Source organism: Gopherus flavomarginatus, chromosome 5, assembly GCF_025201925.1.
Source record: "Gopherus flavomarginatus isolate rGopFla2 chromosome 5, rGopFla2.mat.asm, whole genome shotgun sequence".
In the NCBI taxonomy this organism is placed as follows: domain Eukaryota; kingdom Metazoa; phylum Chordata; order Testudines; family Testudinidae; genus Gopherus; species Gopherus flavomarginatus.
The window spans coordinates 130470887-130492854 of NC_066621.1; the positions used below are offsets into that span (position 1 = coordinate 130470887).

Consider the following 21968-nt stretch of genomic DNA (forward strand, 5'->3'; position numbering starts at 1 on the left):
GATGAGCAAAGGGGACAGGCTTTAGCGATGGATTTGTTCCATGTGTGCATTGCATATTTATGTATCTCTAAAACCTGGGACAAATGCTTCAGTTACATGAAAGAGCTTGGTTCTGTTTACACAAGAATTTGTTTTTACGCTGATGTTGATTTTTAAGTGGTAGCTGGTAAACATGGCAAATAAGTTAAAACAAAAAATGAAGGGTGATTACATAATGAACGTAAACTGTACTTGTGCGTTCAAGTACACTGTAATTTAAGTACCATAACAATTGGTAAATCCGAAAGTTAGACCTATGCCTATTATTACCCTCACACAGAAGTCAAACTACACCTATGGTTCCCCATCTATACAACTGGGGTACAGGGTCTGCCCTGCCTCTCAGGAGAACCAGCTGAAAGATTGGTAAGCGCACAGGTGCTGAGGGCGTGGGACCCCTGCCAGTACCCCAGATAAGCTGTTCTCACTGGATGGAGGGGGAGAGGAATGTGAGGTGGGCCGAGCATGAAGCTGCTCCGCGACAGAGCAGGAGCCGAAAGCAGGCTTCGGGCCCGGCCTGGACAGCTGGGGTAGTTCGATGCTGTGTGAGCTCACGGCGCCCTCTAGCGGCTACTCGCTGCTCCGCTTCACGCCTCGCGGCTGTGAGGAGGGGTTGTCGGCGTTAGACCCGTTGCCCTCAAACGAGAGGGAGGGGCGTGTGAGACAGCCGCGGGCGGGGTCACGTGGAGGGATATCGGGGACGAGGAGCGGCGGGGCGGGGCGAAACGCTGTTGCTGACATAATCCGCAACACCGCTCCAACTCCGCCCCTCGCGCCCGGAACGCTACGGGGCCTCTCTGGGACTGGCGGGATCTCGTGGCAAGGGGCGTGGCCTTGCTCCCTCCCTGCCCCTCCTCTCCGGGTGGCGGGGGACGTGGCCTCGCTCCGAGCTTCTGGCCCTCAGGGGGCTGGTTCTGAGCGCGCCTGCGCATCCGGCCGCCTGGCCGGTGGTGCGCTGGGTCCCTGCGTCCACCCAGCTGGTGGCCACGTCTCCCGGAAGATGGAGCTGAGCTGCCGTGTCCGGCCTGCGGCCTCTATGTAGCGCTGCGGTCTCCGCCGCCGATTTATCCCCGCTGCCGGCCGGGTGTTCCCGTGGAGCAGGGCGGGCGCCGGGACAAGGTGAGGCCGGGGCTGTGCTGGGGCCTAACAGCGCGGGGGGAGGGGTTTGAGGGCGGTGGGGGACGGGAAGGGCTTGGTGGGTGGGGGTTAAGGGCGAGTCCTCATTCTGAGCCGGCTGCTCCCTCCCCCCGTGTTGTGCTGCCGGTGCCTACCCTGTCCCCGGCCCCGTCACTGGTGTCCGCACGGCTGGCGCCTGTGTCTCCTCCAGGGTCGGGGCAGGGCTGTGGGCTCGTATGGGGCACGGTCCCCCCGAGCACAGGCACAGTGTGTCTTCGCTGGCAGCCTAGGGGCGCTCAGGACCAGCCTGGCAAAGGTACATGGGTGCTTAGCCCCAGCTGATGTTCTCACCTTTAAAAGCCTGGCCCTTGCTGCCCATATGGGCCCTTCTCTCCAACATAGTTAAAGGGGTCTACACAGTCCACAAGATTAGGCGTTTCATCTATTTTAAAGCAAACCATTAGTGTTGGGGCAGGAGTTCCTGCAAGTGCCTCTGGGGAGGTCTGTTTGTCAAAGGTCAAATAAACTTTTTTCTACTATACATCTGTGGTTATCTGCATCACTTCCTATTTCCTTATCTATCCCAGTTTGTTTTCCTTTAATCTGCTGCAAGCAGACCATCAACACAGCGGTTAGCAGGTGTTGATGCCCTGAGTGACTATGCTGGTTTAGTAACTAAAACTCATTCCTCTATAGTAGGGGTTGTCACTTGAATGGACCCTGAAATCTTTTTATTTACTTATTATAATTATTTTTAAAAAATTTATTTTCTCTGGGGTCTGGACCTTAACTATACAGTGACTGATAAATTTGGACCCTGACAAAAAATAATTGACTACCCCTACTCTACATTTTCCTGTAAGAACATCTGATTTGGACTCCGTCCAGTAATGTTAATGGATGAAACAAGGACAAAACCATTAACGTAACCATAGTTTACAACAAAGATAAACCAAATGCCTCAGTTCGTCAACATGTATTTGATCTGTAACCATTTTGTATCTTTTTGCAGCTCATGCTTTTGGAGTTCATTTCTGTAGATTTTGTCAGTAGACATCCATTATGTCTTGGTTTGCTGATCTTGCCGGAAAGGCAGAGGACCTTCTCAACAGAGTCGATCAAGGAGCTGCATCAGCTTTGAGCAAAAAAGATGGTACAGGGAACGTAATATATGATAATACAGATTTGGAGTCTGCCAGGGAATATCCTGAACTGCACCAGCAAACCGGAGAATTGAAATATCAGACATCATCTAAAGCAACCTATATCTCCTCAGCAGCTGATAATATTAAACACCAGAAAGCTACAATCCTAGCTGGAACTGCAAATGTTAAAGCAGCATCCAAGATGTCTTCGGAGGCATCTTCCCCAGCAGAAAGTGTTTCCACACCTAGACCTTCTTCCCAGTTTGTGAGAAGGAAAAAGTCTGAACCTGATGATGAGCTTTTGTTTGATTTTCTCAATAGTTCTGAGAAAGGAACTAATGGACGAATGGACCCTAGAAAGGAGAAGAGCAAGACAATTGTTCTTCAGAATCACTCTCGGACTTCAAGCATTAGTTCTGTGCCTACAAGTACACAAAATATAAAGACTACTGAAGACAGTTCCATCAGGAGTCAAAGCCATGGTAGCTAACTTGAACTATAGATGTTTATTGAACATAGGTATATTTAAAACCATGTTACGTGGAGGGAAACAAATTTACTGACAGTAAATGAAATAGATTCTAATATGAGGGAAAGGTGTTCTAGAGTAATAACATGGTTGGGAGTCAAGAACCTCTTTATTCTAACCCCAGCACTTCTATTGATTCACAGGGTGGCCTTGGAATAACCTTACCTATTTCCCTCCATTTCTCCATACGTAAAATGGGCATAATACATGCATTGTCTCATGAGAGTACTTAGTTGATATCAGTACGGTTAATTGAATATTTAAAGTACTGTAAGTGCATGTATTAGTATTATTAAATCAAACCTATTCTATTCACTTATTGTATTGAAGTTGGTAAAAAGACTTAGAAACTATAAGGAGTGGGCTACTTCTCAAAATTTGGATGTTTAGAGTTAAGAGTTCTTAACTCTTCAATGATTAATCACAATTAACTCAAGATGTATTAATTGTAGATTCATGTCACATTATAGGACAATCATTGGTCTTTTTAGTTAAGTATGTCTCTTAGTGCACCTGACATAAGAGTCCATAACTTTTGTGGGAGCTTGTTGTAAAATGGATATAGGCTATTTGTGCATTTTATAATTATTGACAAAAATAAATGTGTTGTCACACAGTGTGAAGACTGTATAAACTAAAAGGAAGGGAATGGCACTGAGAAGGTTTTAACTCTAGGGCAGGGGTTTCAAGAAGTATTGAACAAATCTTACTTGGATTTATGGTGCTTTTTTCTTGGTGTGTCAGTATTCAGAATTAATGTCCCACCCCATCTCCCTAGGGCACTGTGTGATATGGACTGTTGAAGGTGGAGCAGGCTTGTTGGTGGGCACAAGGTGAAGTAAAGAGTATGATGACAGTTTAAAACACTGGATTCACGTAGACATCATTGCTTTGTACTGACTTCAGTCTGCATTCACTGGTTTTCATCTGGTTATCCATGGTGAATACACTGAATCTGAAGTAAAATTAACACCTGTGGAACAAAACTTTCTTTACTCTCCCTGCATATCATACTGTTTCATATTGACACCAATGCAAGGCTTTAAATAAGGCCCTATAATGTATACTCATTGGCATCAAGAATGTTATATAAGACTTCAGTAACCCCCTATTAGGAATGCAAATTCCGGGTGTGTGTTTTCTGGTGTCTTGGTCAGAGCACTGTTAGCTTAGACTCGTGTTCTTTCTATCAGCATCCACTTTATAAAAGAGAATTTCTACTTAGTTCCTATAATTCAGGGAATTTATATGATTTAGGATTTCTAGATGGATGAAAATTACAAGGAACTTTTGAATAGTATTACAAACCTCTTACGGAAGTATGATATGAGGCAAGAATAAAGGAAATATTCCACAGCCTGCTACAGTTCTTCAGATCATTGTAATTTCCGGTGTTGTTATAGTAAACATTTCTTTGAAAAGTGCCTCCCCAAGAAATAGATTGATTAAATACTTTGAGGCCAGGTGGTTAGTAAAGAAGTTGTTGAGGAGATCGGTATAACTGAAGTAACCTTAATAGGCAATCTTATATAAAGTGAATAAACTGCACCCATCTGTGTTTGGATTAGATTTTTGAGGCTTGCTGTTGGCAATATAATTCCAAGATGAAAAATTTTACTGTAGAAATATGTACAAGTGTGTGTAGCTTTAGAATGTAAAGTCCCAACAGTGAGCCAGTGTGAACCTGGACATTATATTAAAAAAAACAAACAAACAAACAAACACATCACTTGCTGACTGTATCTCTGAAGTTTTCTGCAGCATAGTCATGAAAATGTTAACCTTTTCCCACCCGAAATATGACTTTTTGTTATAACCAATTGCTAAACATTATGCCATCTGTGGCTGTTCTTGCTACACTGTACGAATCATCTGCATTATACTATGTACTAAAATATGGTACTATACAGGTCTATTTATTGTAAATAGCTATTCAGTGATCCACTTTAATGGTGAAATGTCTGTATTATATATATGGATCATTGTATGGCTACGCACAGTAAGTAGGCCAACAAACACATATACTTGATTTAACTCAGATTTCTTTGTACAGAAACTCATGACGGCTCTGATTCTGGATTGGATACGCAAGTGTGTGTTACAAAAGATTCATCACTAAATACAGCGACTAATCCCAGCCTTTCAGCTAATGATGATTGCAAATCGCATGAACTGTCCAATCTTCGCCTGGAGAATCAATTGCTTCGGAATGAGGTTCAGTCTTTAAATCAAGAAATGGCTTCATTAATTCAGAGATCCAAAGAAACACAGGAAGGTAGTCTAGTTTGGAAGCTTACATTTCAAAATATTAACTGGTTTTGAGAATCTGGTAAAATAGAAACTAGTACTGCCTCTCCATCAGTGACTTGTGTTCAGATTCAAGTACTTCTAGTTAAATCTGTAGATGTGGCTTGTTAAGCATAGTGTTTTCTGACAGTCTAAATGAGTACTAATCTGAAGAGAATGAAAAGTATCTTGAGCTATCCACCTTAAGCTCATTAGCTTAAGACAAAGATGTTCTCATATGGTAGGTAACATGGCCTTCACTGAAACCATCTGGAACAAAAAAAAATTTACTTGAGATAGTTGGGAGGAGTAATCGTTCAACAACAATAATAACAACAAAATAATAAGAGTAGTGATTAAAGGGACACGTTAATTAGACCCAATATTTAGATTGTGTAAAAACAAGGTTCAGGAAAGGCCACTGCTTTTAGAAATGTTTACACATATTTTTTAAATTTTTTTTTAAGGGAATAACAATCCCCTGCAATATTTGAAACACAAACATTATGGCATGTATTATGCAAATATCTGAGGTCCGGAAAGTGAAACAGTCTCAAGAATAACAAAAAAAAAGTCAAATTGACTAGCCTGTATGTTCCTTGTCTAAGCTAATTGAAATGCAAAATCTAGTAAAAAGCCAATTAAATTTGTAATATTGTTTAACTAATCAAAGCTGATAATACCACAGGTTAGGGAAATCTTTTTTTAAAACAGTACTGCATATGGATTTTAACCTGATAATTTTGAGTAAAGGTTAAAACTAATATGATCGTTGTGTGTTGTTTTGTTTTTTGGTGCAAACTCAAAGATGTCATCTTAACACAGACTCGTTATCTCCAGTAGTTGTAACTTTTTTAAGTTTTATTTTGTGCTTCAGCAGCTTGAATTAAGAAAATCTGCTTTAGTATTTGAGTCAGCTCTCACTTTTTTTTTTCAATGTTATATGAACTCAACTCTTTGCGCTTAATTTTTTCTTGGGTGATTGTGACACAAGTGGCATTCTAACCATGTGGCATCTATTTATTTTTTTTCTTGAGGCAGCAGATTTTATTGTATGTATGCATATATATCCTTTTTTTGCAGAATTAAAGAATGCCAGAGCAAGGGTAGAAAAATGGAATGTTGACCATTCAAAGAGTGACAGGGTGGTTCGCGAACTTCAGGCTCAGGTTGATGATCTTACAGAAGCTGTTTCTGCCAAGGATTCCCAACTGGCCGTGCTGAAAGTGCGGTTGCAAGAAGCTGATCAGCTACTGAGTACTCGGACAGAAGCCCTGGAAGCATTACAGAGTGAAAAATCACGGTACTTTAAAACCCATTGGAAACAATAGTAATAGGTTGGAGAATTCAAGCTATAAAGATTGGTGTTTCCGGTAGTCAAAATAACAGTTGTTATCGCTTTCCTATATATCTAGATTTGAGAATTTTAGTTAGAAAAAATGTAAGTATTATTTAAGACTTGATTCAGATATCATCATACTTAACATGAATGTGCCATTGACTTCAGTGGGAACAGGTCAGAGTCCTAAATAAGATTAATTGCCACTTGCTTGTGTTAGTGTCTGTCTATTTGTGACTGAATTGATATAATTGTTCAAATACACTTTATATAAACCATTTGTGTAATTCTAATATTTGAGAGAGAAACTTGAGATCTCACATTGGTAAAGACTATTTGGCCAAAAGGGCAAATAAAATATGTTTGCCTACAAGTGTAAGAACTTTCCTGTTTGTGTCCACATTGGGTGTTCAGTAGTCAGTTGAATACTTGCTCCTTTAGTTCAAAACAAAACAAAACAAACCTAACTTGAAGAGTTTTACTGTTAGAAGTACAATGTAGACAACAGAATATGTGGGGTGCTCTTACTTTTAGAGGAGCTGTAGGTTTTATTCTTACTATTCTACCTGTGTTCTGAACTGTGTTTAAGAAAATATATTTGTAGGATTTTTTTCTGCATTAGAAAAGAAAAACATTGCAAAGTGAAAACCAGGCAAATCATTTAATTATTACTGTCTGACAAAAGATTTTTTTCAAACTATCACCTTATTGGTTCTACCTTGAAAGCATAGTATATGCACTTACTTTTCAATGACATTCTGTAATACTCTTTTAGAATAATACAAGACCACAGTGAAGGGAGCAGCCTGCAGAATCAAGCCCTTCAAACTGTGCAGGAGAGGCTACATGATGCAGAGTCCGCATTGAAGCGAGAACAAGAAAGTTACAAGCAGATGCAGGTTAGATGTGAAAATGGATGTGGAGTGTCAGATTCTGCTTTTGGGTTTCTGAAATCCTGAGATTCCAAGTGCCCTCAACTCCCATTGACTTTGCCTGGAGTTAAGGGTTCTGAGCACTTGGCAAGATCTGGCCTCTGATGAAGTAGGTGTCCATTGTACATTAATTAATTTAGCTTTCTTTAAATTTTATTTTCCAGATTCAGTGATGAAACAGTCCAGAAACTATTGACCACTTTTATTATAGTTCTGTTTTTACCAGACTTTGTGTTTCAACATAAAACTCCTCTTTAAATAGATTTGCAAACTAATGTTGTTAATAGATTACTGAACTAGTTTTAATCTTGTTTACTTTCCATAGTTTATACTTTTTGCTTATTACTTAACTGCACTTAATTTGGACAGTGGACTCCATTGATCCATTTTTTTTTCTGATTCTCCCAAATTAGTATGCTTTTTGGGTGTTCACTCTACAACAAGAAGATGTTAAAACCTGTCGCGGCCAGGGGAGAGGCACCCCAACCTAGCCCAGCTGTGGCTAGGGAAGAGGTGCCCCAGCCCCAGACCTGCCATGGCTGAGGGAGAGGCGCCTATCCCGCCATAGCCTGGAGCAGCCTGCACCCCAAACCCCTCATCCCTGGCCCCACCCCAGAGCCCACAGCCCCAGCTGGAGCTGCCCCCTCACACCCAACAAACACACTTTCCAGCCCTCTGCCCCAGCCCGGAGCCTTCACTCCCACACTCCAAACCCCTCAGCCCCACCCCTGTCACATGAATTTTGTTATATGCACCTATGTGGAGGTGATTTATTTCTGAGGGCATTCTGTGCCAAAAAATAAAAAATTCTGCACATGATATTTTAAATTTCTGCAAAATTTGGCAAATTTTATTTTTCAAATGTGGAGGCTCCAGCATGGCATTGGGGAGCACAGGTGCTAACTCCGTGGATGCTCCAGGGCTGGAGTACCCACGGGGAAAAATTAGTGGATGCTCTGCACTCACAGGCAGCCAAGCTCCCCGCCTCACCTTACCTCCTCCTCTGCCTCCCCCCCCCCGCCCCGAGCACTCCACATCCCTGCTCCTCCACTTACCTCCCAGCAGTTGCCATCGACAAACAGCTGTAGCAAGCTCCAGGAGAGAGGGGGAGGAACGGGAATGTGGTGCACTCACAGGAAGAGGCAGGGCTGGGGTGGGATTTGGGGAAGGAGTTGAATAGGGGAAGAGAGGAGGTGGAGTTGGGGCAGGGCCGGGGGCAGAGTGGGGATCAAGCACCCACCAGCGCCATTAGAAGTCGTCGCCTATGTTGGGGAGCACAAGCCACTGGCTGCACAGAGGTGGGAGATCACTGTGCAGCTCCCCAGGACATGGACTCAGTGATGAGGCAGCACCCAATCCTGACACAGCACAAGGACAGGGCCTGCCCCAGAAATACCCCAGGGCCCTGCCTCTCCATTCCAGATGCACCAGGCAGGTGTGGGTAGGCAGGCTCAAGCAAGGCAGGATGCAAGTGTGGAGGGGCTTAGTGTGGGGGGATCCAGGTGTGGGTTGAGAGGGTTCTGTGTGGGGGGATCTGGGTGTTGGGGGGATCTGGATGCACAGGGGTGTGTTGGGGGTTTTTTGGGTGCAGTGGTAATGGGACTCTGCAGGGGGATCCAGGTGAAGGTGGTTGGGTCTCAGTGGGGGGAGGGTCTAGGTTTGGTGGCGATAGAACTCAGCAGGGGGTCTTGGTGTGGGGTGCTTATTTGGGGGAGGTCCAGATGCTGGGGGAGTGGGGCTCAGTGGTTGTGGTGGGGGGATCCAGATGCAGCTGTCTGGTGCTTGATAGGGTGGGGATCCATGTGTGGATGATTGTCAGGATGGTCTAGGTACAGGGTGGGTGAAGATCATCGGGCAGGGGCGGCGGGGTTCTGGCTGCCGGGGAGGTGAGGCTTGGCAGGAGGGTCTGGGTATGGATGCATGGGGGTTGGGCGGATGCTGGAGTAGCTCCTTGTACCATGATTCTTCCCCCCTCCCCCTCCCGCCGCCCCGCAGCTGAGGAACAATGGGTGCAAGGAAGTGCGGTGGGGAAGGAGGAGAGAGTTTTCAGAGTTTCTTGCAGCCAGGGGAGAAATCTGGGGGTGGGTCTGACACAGCCCTGGATGCTTTACAGGGGAAGAGGAAGTCCATCTTCCCCAGCCCAACCAGGACTAGCAGCTGTGCCCAGTGAAGGGTTGGTGCCATCAGCCAAGTCTTCCCTAGTCCTGCCACCTGCCCCACAGTGATTTACTTCTCTGCCAGCTGTCCTGGGCACCCGAAACATACTGCTGGGGCGGATCTCATGACGCTTGTGGCTTCCCTTTGTTGCCCTGTCAGAAAGTCATTTTTCTGCAGGGAAGCAAAGAAATCTGTGGGGATCATAAATTCCACGCATGCACAGTGGCACCGAAATCCCCCAGGAGTAAAAATTAGAGGGAACATTGGTCTAAACCCGAAGTGGACAATGTCTTTTCAAGGGGCAGTTTGCTCATTTTGTCAGTCATATGGTTTAAATAATAAGATGAATTTTCTTTACTCAGTAAAGAATATATCTGTTGTTTAATGACTTGGATCTGGCTGCTTTCTAGGATTTAGCACTCCATTAAAGTTAGTGTGAGTTTTGTCTGAGTAAAAAGTTCTGAAGAAGATTTTAACCTGGAGGGAGTGAATGTCTTGTTTCTTATATAGTTAGCATTGAAACCTCTTTTTTGCTAACTGAAAGTTGGGATTGTGTTAATTGTTTAAACTTTTTTTGCCACTAATAGAATGAGTTTGCTGCTCGCCTTAGTAAAATGGAAGTTGAGCGGCAGAACTTGGCAGAAGCAGTTACTGCAGCAGAACGAAAATATGTGGATGAGAAGAGGAGAGTGGAGGAGCTTCAGCAGCAAGTCAAAGTAGCTAAAAACAACTTGGAGTCTGTTAAACAGGAATTGGTGGACTACAAACAAAAAGCTACTCGCATACTCCAGGTAAGCATGCAATTCCCTTCTGAGCATAAATAACTGAGAAGAAATCCAGGTTAATCCAAAAACATTGACACGCTTGATTTTAAATGAAACGGAGCAATGAATCATTGGAATGGAGCATCATGTTTAATTTTGTTCCATTTATGTTTTCTACATTTGATCAGTGATGTATTTGCTTTTGCCTCTCTATATTAACAGTATGTTATAATGGTGCAATAGATCTTGAAATACAGGATGATAGAATTAGATTTAATAGAATCCCATGCCACTGAAGACTGAGTTAGATAATTGACATGCAAATTAAAATCCTGATCCTGCAATAGAATCATAGAAGATTAGAGTTGGAAGAGATCTCAGGAGGTCATCTAGTCCAACCCACTGCTCAAAGCAGGATCAGCTCCAACCAAATCATCCCAGCCAGGGCTTCATCAAGCTGGGCCTTAAAAACCTCTAAGGATGGAGATTCCACCACCTCCTTCGGTAACCCATTCCAGTGCTTCACTACCCTCCTAATGAAATAGTTTTTCCTAATAACCAACCTAGACTTCCCCCACTGCAACTTGAGACCATTGCTCCTTGTTCTGTTGTCTGCCACCACTGAGAACAGCCTAGCTCTGTCCTCTTTGGAACCCCCCTTCAGGTAGTTGAAGGCTGCTATCAAATACCCCCCTCACTCTTATCTTCTGCAGACTAAGTAAGCCCAGTTCCCTCAGCCTCTCGATAGCTCAGTGGTTTGAGCATTGGCCTGCTAAACCCAGGATTGTGAGTTCAGTCCTTGAGGGGGCCATTTAAGGTCTGGAGCAAAAATCTGTCTGGGGATTGGTCCTGCTTTGAGCAGGGGGTTGGACTAGATGACCTCCTGAGGTCCCTTCTAACTCTGATATTCTGTTCTATGAAAACGTGCCCAAGCACCTAATCATTTTCGTTGCCCTTCGCTGGACTCTCTCCAGTTTGTCCACATCCTTTCTATAGCGGGTGGGCGGGCGGGGGGCGTGGGCGCAAAACTGCACCCGGAACTCCAGATAAGGCCTCACCCGTGCCAAATAGAGGGGAGTAATCACTTCCCTCGATCAGCTGGCAGTGCTCCTACTAATGCAGTCCAATATGCCATTAGCATTCTTGGCAATAAGAGCGCACTGTTGACTCATATCCAGCTTCTTGTCCACTGTAATCACCAGATCCTTTTCTGTAGAACTGCCACTTAGCCAGTTAGTCTCCATCTTGTAGCAGTGCCTGGGATTCTTCTGTCGTAAGTGCAGGTCTCTGCACTTGTACTTGTTAAGAAATCTGATGAGGATCTTGGCCCAATCCTCAAATTTGTCTAGGTCACTCTGGACCCTGTCCCTACCCTCTAGCATATCTACCTCTCCCCACAGCTTACTGTCAGCTACGAACTTGCTGAGAGTGCGGTCCATCCGGTCATCCAGATCATTAATGAAGATGCTGAACAAAACAGTCCCCAGGACCGACCCATGGGGCACTCCGCTTGATACTGGCTGCCAGCTAGACATCGACCTGTTGATTGCTACCCGTTGAGCCTGACAATCTAGCCAGCTTTCTATCCACTTTATAGTCCATTCATCCAAGCCATACTTTTTTAGCTTGCTGGCAAGAATTCTGTTGGAGACCGTATCAAAGGCTTCGCTGAAGTCAAGATATATCACGTCCACTGCTTTCCCCATATCGACAGAGCCAGTTATCTCATCATAGAAGGCAATCAGGTTGGTCAGGCGTGACTTGCCCTGGATGAGTCCATGTTGACTGTTCTTGATCACCTTACTCTCCTTCAAGTGCTTCAAAATGGATTCCTTGAGGACCTGCTCCATGATTTTTCTGGGGACTGGGGTGAGGCTGACCGGTCCCAAGTTCCCCAGACTTTCCTTCTTCCCTTTTTTAAAAGATGGGCACTATATTTGTCTTTTTTCAGTCATCCGAGATCTCCCCCAGTTGCCAGAAGATTTCAATAACTACCAATGGCTCTGAAATCACATTAACCAACTACCTCAGCACCCTCAGATGCATTGCAACTGCCCAATGGACTTGTGCATGTCCAGCTTTCTAAATAGTCGTACCCTGTTCTTTCATCATTGGGGGCTGCTTGCCTCCTCCCCATTCTGTGCTGCCCAGTGCAGTAGTCTAGGAGGTGACCTTGTCTGTAAAGACAGAGGCAAAAAAAGCATTGAGTACTTCAGCTTTTTCCACATTATCTGTCACTAGGTTGCCTCCTCCATTCAGTAAGGATCCCACACTTTCCCTGACCATCTTCTTGTTGTCAACATACCTGTAGAAACCTTTCTTGTTACCCTTCACATCCCTTGCTAGCTGCAACTTCAGTTGTGTTTTGGCCTTACTGATTACACCCCTGTATGCTCGACCAATATTTTTATATTCCTTCCTAGTCATCTGTCCAAGTTACCATTTCTTGTAAGCTTTCTTCTTGTGTTTAAGTTCACTGAAGATTTCACTGTTAAACCAAGCTGGTCACCTGCCATATTTACTATTCTTTCTGCACATCAGGATGGTTTTGTTCCTGCAACCTCAATAAGGCTTCTTTAAAATACAGCCAGCTCTCCTGGACTCCTTGCCCCCTCATATTATAAAGTCTGGGTGGACCACTGCACTGATGCGGAGCAACGCTACAATCTGTGAATTCCATGCAGGTGTAAGGGTTCATTCACATGGATCAGATTGTAGGTTCAGTACCTAAGTATGTATGTATGAGAGAGAGAGAGAGAGAGAGACACACACTCATATATAGATAATTACAAAAATGTTAGGTATGGTTTTTAATTTTAGTTTCATGCCTGAAATTTTAGAGCCAAATCTTGCCGAGACATTCAAGCATGGATCTCATATACTCAGGGTGAGTGGAGCATATGTATTTAAGGGTAGGATTTAGTAGTTAGCATCTTTATTAATACAAAAGCATTTTTAATCTTTCAGTCTAAAGAAAAGTTGATAAACAGCCTAAAAGAAGGCTCTGGCATTGAAGGGCTGGATAGCCTTACTGCAAGCACCATGGAATTAGAAGAATTGAGACATGAGAAAGAAACACAGAAAGAGGAAATACAGAAATTAATGGGGCAGATACAGCAGCTGAGAACAGAGCTACAGGTAGATATCTTTATATACAGTCCTTGTAGTTAAACACGTAAGTATGTGGAATTACAGTGGCCTTCATATTGCTTGTATTAATACCACTATAATGGTACTCAAGACACCTTGTTACTGTTGGAACAACTATTATGCTGCTTTTAACATTTATTTATTAGTATTAAAAAAATCTCTTGTGGGTGAGACAAATGCTTTGTTATTGATACTCCAGTTTCTCTCCATTCTCCTTGACCGCTCCAGTTCCTAGGGTAGAGGTAATAAGGTGTCTGAGGGCATGAGGGGACAGAGGACATAAGTGTTGCCCCTAATACTGTCTGTCCTCTCCTCCATCCCAGGCCCCCATTGAAAGATGGTATTTCTGCCCAAAAAACTGTCCTAAATATTTTTTTGTGGAGTGAAGGGTGTACCTTTTTGTTGTTCTAAGCTTCCTTAGGATTGTTGATCTGCACAGTAGCTGTAGTCTCTGGGAAGCCACTGTTCCCTTAATTGGTCCCAGAGGCAACGCAAGTGGGGCATGCAGGGTCACATGCCCCCCCCTCCCGATTACTTGGTCACATGGTACAGCTGGCTGGGCCCCTCTCCCTGCAGAGCAGCTGAGCCAGGGGACTGCGCCCCTCAGGGAGAGGCATAGGCAGGAGTTGAAGACCAGCTGGGAGCTGTTCTGAGTCACCACTGCTTTAACTCTTCCGGGAGAGTCAGAGGAACAGCTGGGAGCTGCATGGAGTGGCTGCTGCTTTCCCAGAGAGCAGGGGGGCTGCTTTCCAGAAGGGGGAGTGCTGCTGAGAGAGGGAGGTTGCGTGACTCGAGTTGTTCTGAAGTTGTGTGTGTGCGCGCACGCGCACACAGAGAGAGAGAGAGAGCAGGAACGGGTTGTCTGTGGTTAGCCCTGCTCCCTGCAATGATGTACAAATTTAGCTGTTGAGGCTTCAACCTGTAGACAGGATGAGAAAGGAGGTAGTCAGTTGGAGGTATCTACATATTTTTTTTAAAGGCATCTATTTACATAGTAATAATAAAAAATTGTAAGTGTGTATTTGGTTGTTTATACTGAAGCTCTTTTTTCTTGAAAGCAATGATGAGCAAAAAAAGTGAGTAACGCCACTTTAAGATCCACTCCGCAGGAGTAGTTTTTGCTATTACTACGGGGATAGCTGCGTGGCTTGATGTTACTGGGACAATAACATTTATATTATTTTTAGGATATGGAGGCTCAGCTGGTAAGTGAAGCTGAGTCAGCAAAAGAACAACTTCAAGACCTCCAAGAACAGATAGCAACCCACAAAATGGCCAAACAAGAAGTGGAGGCTGAACTGGAACGGCAAAAGCAGGTAAAGAATTACAGAGAGCTGAGAAATGTTATTCTAGGTCCTATACAACCATGGCTTTAAACAGCATTTTGACTTAGGGTTGCCAGAGTGTATGTGGTTTTGTTTTTTTTTGTTTTTTTAATAAATGTGGAGATATACCTATCTCATAGAACTGGAAGGGACCCTGAAAGGTTATTGAGTCCAGCCCCCTGCCTTTACTAGCAGGACCAAGTACTGATTTGCCCCAGATCCCTAAGTGGCCCCCTCAAAGATTGAACTCACAACCCTGGGTTTAGCAGGCCAGTACTCAAACCACTGAGCTATCCCTCCCCCTTACTATGAAGGCTTAAAGGAGAATCTCTTCAAACTTTATAGAAGCAATTTGTCAGTCATTTGTCATGCATCAGCTGTATTTGAAGAAATTGGTTTGTAATTAAACAGCATTGATGATTTGTGTTGTGCCTAGGCCCAGTGATTTCAGTAGGAATTATTTGCCACTGATTTCAGTGGGTACAGAATTGGGCATTGTGCTTCCTGCAGTCTGATCTGCACAAATATATTCTGCCTTCAGGGAGTTCAGCTCAAGCTAATGGAACCATTGTGATGGGGCCACTCACCTCACATGAATGCCTCCTGTTGGCTGTGCATCTGCCTGCATTCTATCTCATTTATGGCAACCCCTGTTGGGCATTTAACTTTTCAAGCAGGTTTTCTATGACTCAGCTCTCCATCCAAGACACACACAGTCCTTAGGTGTACAACAAAACAAACCCCTTCCACGGTACAAGTCCAACAGGGCCTATCACAGTGCCCTCAATTAATATCTTTAGCCCTCTCTCTGGGCTTAGTGCTCAGCTTCTGTCTAGGCTAACTTTCAAATGGTCCTTTTAACAGTCCCTGCTCTGGGGTGGAGCAGTGCCCCCAGGTCTCCCTTTCTAGAGGATTTTTTTTGCTACCTGGGAACCCCAACTGACCCCAGCTGTGCAGCTCACTCTCTGCTCTGTCCCTTTCTGAAGGTTTATCAAAGTCCACAAATGCTGACCCTCTTCAGAGTCTTCAGGCTGCTCCTTGCACCTGTGTAAACTCCCCTCCTTCAAGGCTTTGGCCACTCTCTCTGTGGCCAGATTGGGGAGAACCTGGGCCCGCCCACTACTCCATTCCCAACCCAGGAACCCTGCAAAAACCAGGGAACCCTGCTGTGTCCCTTTTAACTGTGCGGCTACTGTTTCCTAGGCCACTTCCCCACAGCCCTTTGACCTTTACCGTCACCCTTAGTTCAGGGCTGAAGTCTTGCTTGAGTCCCTGCAGTCAGCCAGGAGCAGCTTCCTTGCTCCCCTAAGTCCCTGCCAGCAGCTGCTCTGTCCAGCTCTGCAGGTTCTGTAGCCAGGAGCACCATCCTTGCCTCTCTGTCTCCAGCCAGTGACTGATCTGGTCTGTCCAGCAGTTTAAGGGGAGGGATAGCTCAGTGGTTTGAGCATTTGGCCTGCTAAACCCAGGGTTGTGAGTTCAATCCATGACTGGACCATTTAGGGAACTGGGGAAAAAATCTGTCTGGGATTGGTCTAGCTTTGAGCAGGGGGTTGGACTAGATGAGCTCCTGAGGTCCCTTCCAACCCTGATTCTCTGTGATTGTATGACTCTGGTTGCTTCCCCACTGGTACTCTAGGCAGCCTGGAGGACTCACCTTACTGCTCCTTTTCTGGGGCAGGGTGTGGTAGGCCTGTGAGGCCTCCAGCAGGGATCTCAGGGTCTGGTACACCCCATCACAACTATACAGGGGTCTGACTGGAGTAACTGATTACAGGATTAGGGCCTGTGTGTGTAAGCATGTTGCCCCCTATTGGCTGGCTGCAAATTAGGATATAAAGATATTTCTATAGGTGACTGATCTCAGAGCTCTTTCTTCAGCTCTAGTGATAAGAGATGGGTGGTTTTAGAGCTAGAGAGACAGGACTCCAGTTCTAGTTCTGCAAGAACATACTTTATAATGGAAAGGAGGCTGCCTCTTCATAGTTAAGGTTGCAACTACAGTCCCATTACAAGATTTGATTTCTATCTCACTTTAACGTTTTCTGAAAAATGGATTAAACTGAGTAAGAACTCTTGAAAATAAGTCCAGTGTTCCTTTAAAATGTTTACAAAGCATCTAATGTTTCTTTGGGTCCCTCCATATCTCTAATGAAACTACTCTACTCTACATAGCAGACTTGAAATATAGATAGATTTTGACAATGATGTGTGCAAGAGGCAGTTTTTAAGAGCAGGAATAGTAAAATGTATATTTGAAAGATCAATACATGATTTTCTTTGAAGCCAGGAACCAAAAGAATTAAATCATGGTGATGACAAATATTTGCATCATCAAACTTTGAACTGATCTGGGCCAACATTCAAAAGTGAAATGAAACTACAGGATCTGATAAAACTATTCCTTTATACCTTATCAAAGGGTATTTTCCCCTTTTTGTTGCAGCCCTCCTCCCCTGGCCTAAAAGGAATTTCAAACGTCTGTTTGCAGCAGGTGTGATAGGAATAGACCGTTTGTGGCTTTCCCAAGTTTACACAGGAAGTTGGAAACCAAATTGGGCTTTATATGCAGTCTTCTCAAATTTCTATATTTAAGACCAAATGTAAAATGAGGCTAGTAACATTTACCCCTTTTTGTAAAGTCCTTTGGGTTCTGCAAATGAGACAGCACAAGCTAAGTGCACAGCATCGTTAGTGACATTTTTCTGATGAGATAACTACAGTGCGGAGAACTTCAGTGGGTTGTTAGAGAGGCACTGTGTACATTAGACATTTGGCTGTGAAACAAAGAGACCAGGAGTGTAATCTCTGGTATGACATTACAGTAACTTTTTTTGCCATTGTTCAGAGTGATGATAGGTTGTGTTGAACATTCATTTTGGCAAATTTAAGTGTAAGCATCAGTGTTTTCCCTCTAATTTTTCCCATCCATGTGCAGAATGAATTTTGTTATGTGCGTCAATATGGAGGTGATGTGTGACGCATTACCTCCATATTGGTGCTCATAACAAAATTCATGTGGCAGGGTAGGGCCTAGGGATTTGGAGTGTGGGAGGGGGCTCAAAGCTGGGGCAGAGGGTTGGAGTGTGAGGGCTCTGGCTGGGGGATACAAGCTCTGGGGTAGGGCCAGGGATGAGGGGATTAGGATGTGAGAGGGGGCCTAGGGCTAGGGGAGAGGGTTGGCGTGTGTGGGCTCTGGCTGGGGGTGTGGGCTCTCGGACGGTGATCGGGAAGAGGGGTTTGTGATGCAGGCTGCCCCAGGGCTATGGCAGGGGGAGAGGACTCCCCTCAACTCGCTCTCCCTACAGCAGCATGTGGGCTTGGGGTGCCTTTCCCCTGGCCACGGCAGGTCTGGTGGGGCTGGGCCAGGGGAAAAGCTGCTCTCCCTAGCCAGAGCAGCTCTGTCAGGGCTGGGCTGGGGGAGGGGCTCATCTTCCCAGCTGGGACAGGGCCAGGCAGAGGGATCTGCATGGCCCTAAATAGCCCGTTGCATGGCCACGCAGCTTACAGGGAACCTAGGTAAGCATGCATATTGCGTCATTTACAGGTGTCTAATGCAAAGGAAAAGAATTATGAAGAAAATAAATATTGCCCATGTAATTAGACAATACATTATTCTTATAAAATATAAAGCAATATATATTTCATCATCGCACAATAAGCTTAGCCCCAACGAAATATTTTTCATTAGTAAACTCAAAATTGAAATAGAGTACAATCCATTTGTAAAGTAAACAAAACCTGAGCATTTCTGTAATACACACATTCATCAGCCTAAGATGCAAGTCTATATATACATAGTTTTACTAAAAATTAAAGTGTTATAAAATACGTAAATAAATTGATATTTCCCATTTAACAATATTAATTAAAAGTACATGTTTACATATTGGAAGCAAGCTAACAAAATAATGTACTTAATTCATATTTAATGCTTTATTTAAGATTGTTACAGTTCTCATAATCTGAGCAGTATAAATTATGATGTCAGCAACTGTTCATTTCCCAGCTTTTAAATGCTTGAATCTTGTAAACGATGTAATAAGGAACAATATAATTACGTAACAGCCTTAATTATTTTTCAATACAAGTATTTTGGTTTTTGTAAGATTTATAAAATATTACATATGTATATATAGTTTAAATTATATAAAGTTTAAACTTTTAAGATAATTTGGATATACTGGTGGAAGACTGACATCTAGTGGTATAATGGAAAAATCCATGAACAAATGAACTTTTTTTTCTATTTATTTTTCATACTATTTAAATACTTATATGCAAGTAGGAATGTATGTTCTAAAAGTAGTAAGTCGTCACAGAATTTCAAGGTATATCAAGATGTTGCCCTTTGCAACAGTGAAAGCTTGGGGGCTGTCAGCCCTCTGAGAAGTTAAGATATTCCTGTTGCCTCCCTCTGACTTCACTGGTAGTTTTGCCAGGGTCTTTCCTGGCTAGTACCGTATTGTGTTTTCTTTAAAATGAGTCTGGAGCAACGCCGTTCAGTTTATTCCACTGTCCTGAGTACGTGTATTATCTTAAGCCTTCACTGTCTAATCAGCAGGGATCCTATAGAGCCATTTGCTTTGGAAAAACGCAGCATTTGCGTTTTTACAGAGAATCTTTAGTTTTTTACATTTTGTGGGGGAAAAAAAAAACTTATACAGTAGAACCCTATATATCTAAGTCTCCATTATCCAGCTCTCCATATTAACTGAATCACCAGCAACCTGGGACTGACAGCGATGGGGCTTGGGTGGTCAGCCCCCGGGCAGCTGGTGGTTCAGTTAATATAGAGAGCCAGATAATGAGAATCAGGTAAACAGGGCTCTACTGTATATCAATAAAACATGTTCAACTGATGTCTGTCTGTCACAGAAAATTTGGATTTTTACAAGATTTTTTATCTGAGAATTTTGTGGGATTTTTTGTTCATCATTGAAAACTAGGGTCCCTGCTAATCAGCTACCTCCTTTTTTCCAGATGTTTTTGTAAACATGAACTAAGATTAACTTGTTTATCACTGTTGAATAAATAATTTTGGTAATAAACTAGCAATGATTCCAGATTATTACTTAAGCATAGTTTCCTGTTCAAGTAGTCCTTTAGACTTATCTTGCTGTCAAATGGAAGTACATTGATAGGAGATATGATAGAGGCTAGTCTTGACTTCTATTCACATCCTTCTTTTCAGAAGGGGTAAATATTGTGAATGTAGATGGTAAAATTATTAAAATGATAAACTTTTAGTAAAAGTTATGACAGTCTTCCAGTATTTGTATGTTTTGACTTTTTGTTCTGCATGGTCAGAATATGCATTCTGCAACTTTTCTATAAGATGTGCATACTGATGTGTTTTAAACAAGTAACATAGAAATTACAGGACTTGCCTTCAGAAGCTACAACTTATGTGCATTCATTGTATTTCTTGGAATTATGAAGGAAGATTTATAAAGCAAAAAACCTGAGAATCCCAGATCCTAGTTTTGGTAAAAGTTTGATTTGCAAACTTATTTTTCTCTAAGATTTTATTTTTCAGAAAAGAATAAAGCAGATGTAGTTAGCAAAAGCATCAAGTATAAGAACATCAAGCACAATTTTGAAGCTGTCTTTTAAATCTCTTATGGTCTGCTTTAGGGAGATCCAACAGATTTGTATGCAGAAACACCCTATATTATCCAGGAGTGCCCCACATATAGCTGTTGTAAATGTGTATAACAAAAGATAAACTAGCTTAAATTTTAGAAAATGGGAATATGGTAGAAGTGACAGCATATTTACTGCATAGGTAAATGGTGTATTCTTTGTAAGAAAATAAATGTAACATCTGTTTGCTCCTTTCATATTTTGTATTTCCAGTGAGATAGTTTAAACATTATTTAAATGAAAAAAATTAAAACACTTAAAAATGGGGTATGGCAGAGCTTTTTTGGCCTAATTCATGCAAAGGACTTCAGGAAGTCTTGATTACAATAGCCTGTAGTAGTTTGAAAATGTGCCTACTTATGCAGACTTTTTTGGAATCCATTGTCCAAATATTGTTACTCCCAAACTGCTTAGTGTATGGTACTGATAAATTGATAATAAAGGGTTCTGAGAGCATTGGGCCATATTATGCCATTAGACGGCAAGCAGAACTCCACAGTGATTTCTGTGGGTGGGGGGGTCTCTGCTTTAAATTATGGCATAATAGGGCATGTTGTTAATGACTAGTACTATTGGGCTTATCATTCAGTTGAACGCAGACCAATGTCTTGTATCTTTATAGAAATTTTTATTGTTGTAAATAAGTTGCCACTGTTAAGAGAGAAAATAATGAGGAAGGCTGGAGAGTGTACCATAGTGCTGGGAACAATTTATTTTGTGGGATTATCTGTCCTTTTAGAAGTTACATTTTAATTAGATGCTAGCTTGAACTAATTAAAATTCAAAAGTTCAAGACTGCTTTAGATGAATGGCTAAATGTGTATTATACTAAAGCAGATGGTAGAGTATATCCTGTTACCTCTGTCCTTACAAGTGTGGGATATATTCTAAGGCAATGCTATATCAAGAAAAACAGAGGTGGAGTGAAAAATATGGTAATTTTCTTTTATATTCATTTAACAAACTGAAATTTCCATTTTAGGGACATAATGAGTTATTGTAATACCCAAATTCTAGGTAAATCTGGTACTAAGTCTGATGGGTTCCCCAGGGTACAACTTGGAAGTGGAGTATCTCTGAGCCCTTTGGCTTGCCACCCTGGGCTCCCTCTCACACTTGATGTTGTGACAAGTTGCAAACCTCTTCAGATACTGCACTTACACAGACATCCACAGGCATGAATTAACAACAGAAAGGCTCCAGCCAGTTCTCCCAGCTCCCCAACCTAGGACCCCAGGGCTGTATCATCTTGCCCTGGTCAGAAGCCTGACCATTGTGAATTTTTATAACCCAGCACACCCTTCCCTCAATGTGGAGAAGACATGCACCAGCTTTTGTTCCTGAGCAGATTGCCCAAGCACTTCATCCAAAACACACTGTTCTAGGTAAAACATAAGACAGATTCATTAACTAAAGATAGATTTTAAGTGTTTATAAGTAATAAGTGTACAGATCAAAGTTGGTTACCCAAGAAATAAAAGTAAAATTGCAATCTGAGTTCTATAAACTAGACAGGATTTGACCCAACCAGTGTCTCACTCTG

General features: G+C 43.0%; 1 protein-coding gene across 1 annotated transcript in view; it reads left to right on the forward strand.

Moving 5' to 3' along the window:
- Positions 1-906: 906 nt before the first annotated feature.
- Positions 907-21968, forward strand: part of GOLGA5 (golgin A5) — a 32598-nt gene continuing 11536 nt past the window's right edge. The window contains exons 1-8 of the mRNA XM_050953258.1: positions 907-1158; positions 2168-2782; positions 4883-5104; positions 6199-6418; positions 7230-7353; positions 10131-10334; positions 13275-13445; positions 14645-14773. Of these exons, the coding sequence (XP_050809215.1) occupies positions 2218-2782; positions 4883-5104; positions 6199-6418; positions 7230-7353; positions 10131-10334; positions 13275-13445; positions 14645-14773 (1635 nt within the window). The 5' untranslated portion in view covers positions 907-1158; positions 2168-2217. The remainder of the gene's footprint in view (positions 1159-2167; positions 2783-4882; positions 5105-6198; positions 6419-7229; positions 7354-10130; positions 10335-13274; positions 13446-14644; positions 14774-21968) is intronic.